We start from the raw sequence: 11,183 nt of genomic DNA, 5'->3' as shown, positions 1-11,183 counted from the left end.
TCAGGTTACAGATGCTTCTGGTTACAGACTCCGCTAACCCAGAAATAGTACATCGGGTTAAGAACTTTGCTTCAGGATGAGAACAGAAATCATGCAGTGGGAGGCCCCATTAGCTAAAGTGGTACCTCAGGTTAAGAACAGTTTCAGGTTAAGAACGGACCTCCAGAACGAATTAAGTTCTTAACCCGAGGTACCACTATATACCTGAAGGAGTGTCTCCACCCCCATCGTTCAGCCCAGACACTAAGGTCCTCCTCTGAGGGCCTCCTGGTGGTTCCCTCACTGCAAGAAGCTAAGTTACAGGGAACCAGGCAGAGGGCCTTCTTGGTAGTGGCGCCCTCCCTGTGGAACACCCTCCATTCAAATGTCAAGGAGATAAAGAACTACACAGCTTTTAGAAGACATCTGAAGACAGCCTTGTATCGGGAAGTTTTTAATACTTGATGTTTTGCTATGTTTTTATATATGTTGTAGGCCACCCAGAGTGGCTGGGAAAACCCAACCAGATGGGCGGAGTATAAATATTAAAATTATTATTATTATTTCTTTGGAGCATGTGATTCCGATATTGCTTCATTTTCATTAGTTCCTAATTTGCTTCTAAGCCCTGTTGAATGTGCATGTTATCTATCACCCACATCAGGGGTGGGGAACCTTTTTCTGCCCGAGAGCCACAGTCCATTCTGGACAACCTTCCTAGGACCACATGCCAGTCGTGGGTGGGGCAAAGCAGCAGGTGTAGATATTACCTTTGTGCAGTAGGCTAGTTTCCACACACACTCACACACCCCTCTCTATCCACGAACCAGACAAGCAAGAAACCTTATCAGAGTTCAAGAACACATTCTTCTCCAGCAAAAACATTTTGGCTGCATAGCAGGGCCAAGGAGGAGTCAATGTATGGCCTGAGGAGAATTCTGATGACTAGATAGAGATTGGAAATCCTGGAAGCCAAGACCCAAGCTTGGGGCAAGTACTCTGATGTGAGAACCCCAGCCGGGATTTAACGTGGCAAAACATGCAGCAAAGAAAAGCATGGAAATATAGTAATAATAATAATAATAAATTTTTATTTATACCCCGCCCTCCCCGGCCAGAGCTGGCCTCAGGGCAGCTAACACCAATAAAATTACAATAAAACATAATGGGAGGGACAAACAAACAAACACAACCAGTTTATTAAAACACAGGTTAAAATACAATTTAAAATGCAGCCTCATTTTAATAGTAGCCCATAAATCAAAACCATAGGGGGAGGGAAACATAAGGGTCAAACTGAGTCCAAACCAAAGGCCAGGCGGAACAGCTCTGTCTTGCAGGCCCTGCAGAAAGATGTCAAGTTCCGCAGGGCCCTAGTCTCTTGTGACAGAGCGTTCCACCAAGTTGGGGCCGGTACTGAAAAGGCCCTGGCCCTAGTTGAGACCAATCTAACCACCGTGCGGCTTGGTACCTCCAAAGTGTTGTTATTTGTGGACCTTAAGGTGACCGTCGCATGGATCACTGTGGCCAGATCAGGGCGAGAAAGGTAAGGGACCAACTGCTTGATACGACGGAGTTGGAAAAATGCCACCTTTGCTGTGGCTGCAACCTGTGCCTCCATTGAAAGGGAGGTGTCGAAGGTTATACCCAAGCTCTTGACAGAAGGCACTGGCACTAATTGAGCAGCCGCAAGAGATGGGAGTTGGCCCCCCAACCCCATGTCATCCTGACCTAGCCAAAGGACCTCTGTCTTCGAAGGATTTAACTTCAACCAGCTCCCACGCAGCCATCCAGCTACAGCTTCCAAGCATCTGGTCAGTGTGTCTGGGGCCGAGTCAGGGCGGCCGTCCAACAACAGATAAAGCTGGGTGTCATCAGCATATTGTTGACAACCCAGCCCAAAACTCCGGACAATCTGGGCAAGGGGGCACATAAAGATATTGAAAAGATATTGAAAATATATAGGCTATAAGGGGCGCATATGTCTGGACAGGATATCTTGCACTGTTTATTTAATTCAAAAGCATCTTCAGCAAGTTCAGCTTGTCACCCCTGAAAGAGCAAAGATCATGGGAGGGAAAGACAATTTGCCCAATTAACAGATCTTATACAAAAAAAGAAATAAATCACTCTCTACTGCTACTTTTAATTACTTTTAAAAAACCAACCACACACCTCCAGGAGATTCTATCACAGATCCACTGTGTCATGTCTAGTTTGACCTTTTCAAGAAGAAGAAGAAGGTGCCAGCTCTGGAGAAAACAACTAGAATGCATTGAGACGAGTTCAGATTTCCTGGTTTGAAGATAGCATTTGGAATTCATAATAACAAGCGTGGGAAAAGGCAGTACACTTTGGGCAGGGGTTTTGATTTGCGTGTCGAGGTCCCCGATCCACCCCCAAAATAACTCACAACGGAGACGTAATTTTTTGTTTAAGATTTTTGGCATGATTTTGGCCACAACTTTATTAAAATACAAACGTGAGTGGTTGTTTAGGCATTGGTTAAGACTATCTGTCCCCCCGCCTGGGGACAGAACTGACTTCCGGGCACCACCGAAAGACAGTGCGGGGGAAAGCAAGTCGGGGAGAAATGGAGCTGAGACACAGACCCTCAATTCTCACCCGCCTGCTCCCCGAAGGCTTGCCGGCCCTAGTCCCATTCCAGGGATTGGACGAAAAGATGGCAAGCCCCAGGATTCCTTTAACGGAATTCCCTTTCCGCAGCAACCATGGAGGGGCAGGCCCAGCCTATCCTAACCCCTCCTCCACCAGATTTATAACCAATGCCTAACCGCAACCTTACAAGTTGTGACGATTTGCTACGCAGTAGGCAAAAACCACCCAGCCGGCCAATTTGCCAGGTGGAAAAATTCCTACCAGGCCCCCGCTCAAAGGCAGACGACCCCATGACAGGCATAGCAAGGTCAATGCAACAACCCCTTACTCTAGGGCGGGTGGGCGGGTGATCCGTTGCACGCAGCAAAAGAGAAAGTACAAGGCTGCGTGCAGAGTATTTAAACCTTTTACCCCTCCCACCAAAATTGCAACACAACTTTTGCCCCAGCAACTCAGCAATCCAATCACTGCCCCCTGGCCATCTTGGAGAACTTACCCAGCAACAAAGGGGGTGGCTCAGTAGACCCCACCGCAACACGTGCTCTCCCTGAAGGAGAACACGCTTTGCGTGTCGAGGTCCCCGATCCACCCCCAAAATAACTCACAACGGAGACGTAATTTTTTGTTTAAGATTTTTGGCATGATTTTGGCCACAACTTTATTAAAATACAAACGTGAGTGGTTGTTTAGGCATTGGTTAAGACTATCTGTCCCCCCGCCTGGGGACAGAACTGACTTCCGGGCACCACCGAAAGACAGTGCGGGGGAAAGCAAGTCGGGGAGAAATGGAGCTGAGACACAGACCCTCAATTCTCACCCGCCTGCTCCCCGAAGGCTTGCCGGCCCTAGTCCCATTCCAGGGATTGGACGAAAAGATGGCAAGCCCCAGGATTCCTTTAACGGAATTCCCTTTCCGCAGCAACCATGGAGGGGCAGGCCCAGCCTATCCTAACCCCTCCTCCACCAGATTTATAACCAATGCCTAACCGCCAATTGAGCCCTTATGCTCACCGCCAACCACTCACAATCCCAACCCATTCTTCAACCCTCCAATTACCGCATCCAACCAGACATCATTCCCCAGCTCGGAAAGATGTACCCCATCATTGCGGTAAAGGGCCAGAGCCTTGAAGGTAATATCCGGGTGGTAAATCACCAACCCACCCAATTCCGTTACCCTCCTGCTCACTGCGGAATTAATGCGCTTCCTGGCCCTTTCAGCAGCCTTGGGTTGAGAAATGCCCTGCCAATTGATCCTTTGCAGCAATTGTGACCAAAATATTTTAACGTTGGGTATTAAGGTCACCAATTCCCCCAAGTCTTTTAGAATCACGGATCGCAAAGTGAAGCAATCAACCTTTGCCATATCATTTTCCCCCAACTGCACCACAATTGCCGAAGGGGGGCCATGTGAAAGCACCCTCTGCTTAATTAGTGGGATGAATTCACTCCACCGCATTCCACGTCTGGATATCCACGACACCTTTACGTGCTGTGGGAAGCCAAGATCCGGTCCCCTTCCAGACTGCCTCGCTCTGATGCCAGCCCAGTACACGATGCTGTGCCCCACAATCCAGATACGGACTGGAGCGAGACCTACAGGGTGGAGAACAAGCACACATCAACTACAATAATTCAACATCTCTTCCGCACGTAACCCTTGAACGCATCAGATTTCCACCGGCCCAAGTCCTTAATCCTGTGGGCCGACAACCCCCAATGGGCTGCTGTTGTAGCAGCACCAATGCGAAAGGAATGGGGTGCAAAACCATAAGCCGGGACCCCACAAGCAGAAATAACCTTACGCATTACCTTGGAAAACTGATGCCGTGCCAAGGGACGACCATTTTCGTGAATGAACAGTGGACCCTCCCCTGAGGGCCTCACTGCTAAGAATTTCCTCAAATCCTTAACCGGGCAAGGACCAGGCTCCCCAGTTACGGGGAGCCTCATAACTGCCCCCCGACCCAATTGGTCCGTTTTCGAATTACGCACCACGATTCTCACTTCCACAGGGGATAAACATACATCCTGAAGCAGCAGCCCCCTGGAACCGCCATCTTGCCTAGCCTCCATGACCACCTCCCCCACCCGTAATGCGGCAAAGAATGCAATTGAAAAGGCCGCCGAAAAAAGGCGGGCCTCATACTTAGACCAACAGACAACCCTTAATTTGGCACGCATTCTGCTCAGCAACTCAAAAGTGATAGGCTGCCGAACTGCTTTGCTAGGGGGAGCAAGACGACCCCAACCTTCCAAGGCCTTGCGCACTACAAACTTGGCACAAGGATCCTTGTTGAAAAATGATTTACTAAAAAAGGAAATTGCTGCGGAATGAATCCGCAGTGTCCTAGCAGCTCGGCCCAGCTGGAACATATGTGCCAAATACTGTAACACTTGAGAAGTGGAGGGAGGGGAAGATATGCTGCCTGCGACTGACTGGGTAAAATTTAAGAAGTCAGTCCATGCTTTTTTATAAGACCCCAAAGTGGATGAAGAAATGGAGGCGGCTACTCCCTGCAATACTAATTGCTGCCAAGGTTCCAGAGATGCTCCGGGAAATACTCCGGATGCGCCCGAGACTCTGGAGCCAGGGACCTGAATCGCTCCATCTGAAAACGGGATAGAGCATCAGCAATCTCGTTAGATACCCCAGGGATGAAACGTGCAGAAAATACAATATTAAATTTCAAACAATGCAAAACGAATGCCCGCAACAGGGCCGATACCCTGGGGGAGCGAGATGACTGTTTTGCCAGCACGTTCACAACAGCCTGATTGTCGGACCAAAAACAAACTCGGTGGTCCCTGAACTCGTCGACCCATAAATGCACAGCTACTGCAATGGGAAAAAACTCAAGAAACGTTAGGTCCCGCGTGATCGCTTCCCCCTGCCAAGCAGATGGCCAGCGCCTAGCGCACCATCTACCTTTCCAATAGATACCAAAACCCAGTGAACCCGCAGCATCAGAGTGCACTTGAAAATCATTGTGGAGGTTCAAAACGTCCTGCCACAAGGACACGCCATTAAATTCTTCCAAGAATTCTAACCAAATCCGGAGGTCCTCGCGAACCTGCGCGGACATACGCACCCTGTGATGCGGGGCCTTTAAACCTGCTGTAAGCCTAGCCAAGCGTGAACAAAATGGGCGGCCAGGGGCCACCACCCTACATGCGAAGTTCAAGTGACCCAGCAAGGATTGCAGTTGTCGCAAAGTAATCTTCCTCAAAGGAAGTAGCTCCTGTATGACATTCCGGAGGGTAAGTATTTTATCAAGTGGAAGGCTTGAGGTTTGTGACACAGTATCCAATTGGATACCCAAGTAGGTCAGTTGGGTAGATGGGCCCTCAGTCTTATCAGCTGCCAATGGTACCCCAAATTCTTCCATAAGGGAAGCAAAGGCTCTCAGCAATACCACGCAATCGCCGGTGTCATGTGCAGAGGCCAATAAAAAATCATCGAGATAATGCGACACACCTACCAGGCCGGTTTTAACACGCAAAGCCCATTCCAAAAAGGTGCTAAAACACTCAAAAGCAGAACATGCTATTGAGCATCCCATAGGCATAGCCTTGTCAACATAAAATTTTCCCTCAAACTGAAAACCTAGCAACCAATAATCCTCTGGATGAATTGGTAGCAAGCGAAATGCAGATTCTATATCGCATTTAGCTAGCAAGGCACCTGGGCCAAATTTCCTGATCATCTTGATCGCCTGATCAAGAGAAGCATACTTCACTGAACAAAGCTCCGGAGGAATAACATCATTTACTGATGTGCCACGAGGATGAGATAAGTTATGAATCAGGCGAAATTCCCCCGGAGCTTTCTTGGGAACAATACCCAGTGGAGATATGTGTAAGTTAGGGAAAGGGGGATCTAAGAAAGGGCCAGCCATACGATGTAAAGCCACCTCTTTCTCAATCTTCTTGCGCGCCACCTCTGGCATTTCACGAACCGACTTTTGATTAAGGGGATTCCGTGCCTCGGGAGCCGTGGCTACAGGAATCCGAAAACCTAAAGAAAAACCTTCACGCAAGTAAGTTGCAGCCTCCTTTTTAGGGTAAGCCTGCAACCAAGGAATTAGTGCCGACAAACGCACTGGAGTATAAGCCAGGACCGTCAAAGCACTACTTCCCTGTTCCAGAGGTGGAGGCGGGAGTGGCAGCCTTTGGGGGCTGCTGGGAGCCCCCTTTTCCTCCACGAAAGGGCCGCCGACTGCCCAAACAAGTGGAAGCAGGATGACCCCCGGCACATTTGTCACACACATGGGAAAATTTACAGAACTGGCGCTGACAGGAACCCTTGTTAAAATCCCAGCAAGTAAGTTTGCGTGTGGGTCTGAATGGACCCGCCTTCGGCTTCTGCTGTTCCAGGGCTTTCTTTTCAATGTGTGGAACCACGTAGGTGGTCCACACGTCCAAATCCTTACGATCCCAGCGAGCCGAAGAAATCTTAGCTGCCCTGCGTCTAAAATTTACATCATACGCTATCGCAGCCAATTGGCCTGCCATAGTGAAAGCAGAGCGCACGATGGACAAATAGACCATCAAGTGATGGGCTCTGCGTGGATAAGCCATTACTACGATTCCAGCAAAAACCTGGAAGCCATCGAGCCAGCGCTCAAACGTCTTCTCCAGTTTCTTAGACCCAGCACGTTTTTTGGAAGAATCATCCTTCTCCTGAGAATCAGGACTTGCAGGCGGGGGTGCTAATTTAAATATATCCACGTAGCGGCCGTTTAAAATTCTAGCCCGCAACTTAGTTGACAAATGAGCCCCAGGTATGATGTCCCTCACAGAATTTGTGGAGACTTTCACCTCAGGCACCAGCACGCCATCACGGCAATCCTGGACCGCACCATACCTTGCTCGGTGCGAATTGGCCCTCCGTTCCCAAATCCATTTGGGAAACCCCCCGGCCTCTTCACCAAAACCCCAGTAAAGGTCTAAAGATGCCTCTGTCTCGTCATCAGAACTCGAAGACGTACCAGAAGAAGAAGAAGATGAAGTGTCAACCTTCCTCCTCTTGGCACGCTTCTTAGCCCTCTTCCTGCGGCAACGATGCCCCCCAGATGATGTTCTCGCAGGAGTAGGAAGACTATCCTCATCCGAGGACTCCAAGTCTACTGTCTGCTGTGAAGTACCTGGAACAGACTGAGAAGAGACCCTACGTGAATGACTAGGCCCCGACAATGCATCCGCAGTAGACTGAGTAGGCGAAACCACCCAGGAGGGAGATGCCATAAGGGCCTGCCTCCCAGCCGAACGGCGTGTGGTACGTCTCGGCCCCCGTGAGCCAACCCGCGCAACAGGTAAGACTGGGGGCTGTGATGGCTGAGAAGCCCGCACTGAAACCCCAGCAACTACTGCCTCTCCCCCATCTTCGCTAGAAGATGAAGATGCAGGCGAAGATGGGCCAACCGTGGAAGCTGGCCCCCCTGGGGCAGAAGACTGCGTTGAACATCGCCGAATGAGGCCGTCCACCTCAGCCGCGAGACGTGTTAAAGCTGCTGGATCACCAGCCATCCTGGTGACTAGGGATCCCAGGCTGTCCTCTGCCTGTCTGGGTGCGCCAGATCGCAACGCCTGAGAAGGGCCTTTTATTGGCCGCTTTGAAGTCCGGGTAGCAGCGGGCCTTTTTGCAGCCTTTTTCGGGGCCATACCTGCTTGAGAAAGAAAAGGAAAACCAAAGAAAACTAAAATTGAATATAATTAAAATAAAACAAATTTTCAATAAATTAAATAGCCCCAAGATGCAAGAAGCACGTCAGCCAAACGTACGCCCTCACGACAGTCAGAAAAACCCCAGAACCAATAACAATTAAATTAACTCAATACAAGAGCTACTAAAGTAACTAAATTATTAAATAAAATTAAATCAGATTTTATTTATTTTACAAAAGGGGTGCAGTAACACCAGCCACCAGAAGGTGGCAGCAGAGGCAACAAAAAGAAATGCACATTAAAACTAGCTGCAGTTACCCAGATCAGCCACTGGAGGCCACTGTGGGGCGATGTTGCAGCAAAATGGCGCTCCCGCCAAAACGGGCTGAGCGCAGCGCCCCGAAATAGCTGGGACAGCACCACCCCAGCCCGGGCACCAGCCAAAAGGCCGCAACCGTCCCGGCCTGCTGGAGAAAAGGCCCCGTCGGCAAGGCAAGGCCCCCAGGAGGCCAGACAAAACGGCGCCCAGGAAACTCTGCCGGCAACCCAGCGCCCCCGCGGAGAGCGAAAAGGTGAGTCGCCCAGGGGTAAGGGGGGATTGCGGGACTCACGCCAAGACCCCCGAAGGTGGCAGCAAGGTCCCCGCACCCAGGCGACCCCAGAAACGCTGCTGCAGCCGCCGAACAGCTGATCGGCGGCTCTGAGGGCTCCCAAACGGCGCTCCAGACGCGTTGCAGTTAAAGCAAGCTAAAAGGAGCCTTGGCCGAGGATCAGACCATAGGCTTCCTAAAAAAGACGGCCGGAGCAGCCAAAATTAAGAGGAGAGGGCACAGGGCTGGCAGAGCCCCAGACAAACTGCGGGGAAGCCCCAAAATTGCTGTATGGGGCCAACGGCCGCGGCCTATCCCAAAGCTCACCAGGGAAGGCCAACACAAATCCCCCCCCCCACCCGGGGACCCCGGCCCCGCCGAGAGGCGGCAGAAGCCGCTAAATTAAAAGAGGGGTCCAATGGGGTTAAACTAATAAGAAAATTAAATTAAAGTAAAATTAAAAGGCAAGGATAGGCAATTAAAGGAGGGTTATAGGGAAGGGATAAATGCTGAATACAACCAGTCTCTTCCGCTGTGTCTGATCCGTTGCACGCAGCAAAAGAGAAAGTACAAGGCTGCGTGCAGAGTATTTAAACCTTTTACCCCTCCCACCAAAATTGCAACACAACTTTTGCCCCAGCAACTCAGCAATCCAATCACTGCCCCCTGGCCATCTTGGAGAACTTACCCAGCAACAAAGGGGGTGGCTCAGTAGACCCCACCGCAACACGTGCTCTCCCTGAAGGAGAACACGCTTTAACAAAACCAGCCACCTGTACAACTTTCAGCAAACCTTTTTACCTTTGACATTAAATAAATGCAATTAATGAGGCTTACTGCAACCACGCTTCAGCATGAAGCAGTCAGATATAGACCGCAGCTCCTTTTCTTTTCCCAATTAATTCTGTTTAAGGGGGGGAAATGTTAGAATTCTGTCAGAAGGCCAAACATTTCTTAAGACCTAGTTCTCACCGAGCTGGTAAAACTGTGTGTGGGCTACATCACTTCAGACACAAACAGGAGGCTCACAAGATAGAATTCCCTCCACGCCAAATCAGTTGATCCTAATTGACCAAGCCCCACTTCTATCTATTTATTACCATTGGTAGAGGACCATGGCAAGAGGGATTTATTGTTAAAGCAGCCCAGGAATTGTAGCCCTGGGAGGGAAATGTGGGGCTGGGGTGTCTTCTAACAGCTCCCAGCATCCTTAAGAAACTACAGTTCCCAATAAAGGTAAAAAGGTAAAGGATCCCTGAACAGTTAAGTCCAATCAAAGGCGACTATGGGGATGCGGTGCTCATCTCGCTTTCAGGCCGAGGGAGCTGGCGTTTGTCCACAGGCAACTTTCTGGGCCATGTGGCCAGCATGACTAAACCGCCTCTGGTGCAACGGAACCCCATGACAGAAACCAGAGGGCACAGAAATGCCGTTTTCCTTCCCGCCAGAGCGGTACCTATTTATCTACTTGCACTGGCGTTGCTTTCGAACTGCTAGGTTGGTGGGAGCTGGGACAGCAACAGGAGCTCACCCCATCGTGGGGATTCGAACTGCCGACCTTCCGATAAGCAAGCCCAAGAGGCTCAGTGGTTTAGACCACAGCACCACCCATGTGCCTCTAGCTCCCAATATTCTTTGGGGAAAGCCATGACTGTTTAAGGTGGAATCTTAGTGCTTTAAATGTATGTTGCACAAGTGGCCTTATAGTAATGCGCCTACGAAGTCAACTCAGGCCTATCCTACACTAATTTTCACTCAATTGTTGACATCCTTCTGTCTCGGGGGACGATGGAGGACTGCGCCTTTGGGCGTGAAGTCAAACCACTGGAGATAATACCTGTTTCCTTGGTTTTTCTAAGAAATGTTCAATGAAGTGCTTAATTCATTGCGTAATGAATCTAGTTGTTCTTATTACATAAGGGATGCTGCAACTCTCTCTATTTAGCAACATTTACTCTTCGTTTTAGGCAGTTATGAGAGGAAGAGCTTTTTCAAAAACATTTTTTTCCTCGTTGCTTGGCTTTACTTCTGCAAGTCATCCATCAGAGGACTCTTTGGCATGCTTTCATTTTGCATGTCCTTCCCATTCTTCTTCCCTGTGGGAAATAGCTAGTGTGGGAATTAAAATTTGTTTTTGTTTTTTTAAAAGCATACCCTGCCTTTCTACCAATAGTCCCCAAGGCAGCTTAAAGAACAATTAAAACAATGCGAGGAAAGAAAATACAAAATAAAAAGTGATGGGAGTTGTGTTGGTCCATTGGGGCGGAAATGAGTACAGTGGTACCTCAGGTTACAGACGCTTCAGGTTACAGACTCCGCTAACCCAGA

General features: G+C 49.5%; 1 protein-coding gene across 3 annotated transcripts; it reads right to left on the bottom strand.

Annotated features, from left to right (window-relative positions):
* Nucleotides 1-2,412: 2,412 nt before the first annotated feature.
* On the bottom strand, nt 2,413-9,617 carry LOC308463235 (uncharacterized protein). Of its 3 annotated transcripts, XR_013979526.1 has the most exons (3): nt 7,590-9,617; nt 3,522-4,194; nt 2,413-2,745 (listed from the first exon to the last, which is right to left on the bottom strand). XR_013979526.1 is itself a non-coding variant. In XM_080981425.1 (2 exons), the coding sequence occupies exons 1-2, from the start codon at nt 8,260-8,262 to the stop codon at nt 3,620-3,622; spliced, it is 1,248 nt and encodes a 415-aa protein (XP_080837551.1). In that variant the 5' UTR covers nt 8,263-9,617; the 3' UTR covers nt 2,981-3,619. The 3 variants fall into 3 exon arrangements, 1 of the variants encoding a protein (XP_080837551.1); XR_013979527.1 differs by lacking the exon at nt 7,590-9,617 and having other exon boundaries at nt 3,522-7,583; XM_080981425.1 differs by lacking the exon at nt 2,413-2,745 and having other exon boundaries at nt 2,981-4,194.
* Between the last annotated feature and the right edge of the window lie 1,566 nt (nt 9,618-11,183).

This window comes from Podarcis pityusensis (assembly GCF_964106645.2).
Source record: "Podarcis pityusensis genome assembly, chromosome: 14".
NCBI classification, from domain to species: Eukaryota; Metazoa; Chordata; class Lepidosauria; order Squamata; family Lacertidae; genus Podarcis; species Podarcis pityusensis.
Note: the sequence above shows the minus strand (reverse complement) of the source record. Positions and strands in the feature narration are given on the sequence as shown.

Coding starts and splice junctions, on each gene's coding strand:
- LOC308463235 (XM_080981425.1), bottom strand. CDS start 8,262: ATGGCCCCGAAAAAGGCTGCAAAAAGGCCCGCTGCTACCCGGACTTCA. Junction 4,195..7,589: donor TTCATCTTCTTCTTCTTCTG/GTACGTCTTCGA, acceptor TCCACCCTGTAG/GTCTCGCTCCAGTCCGTATC.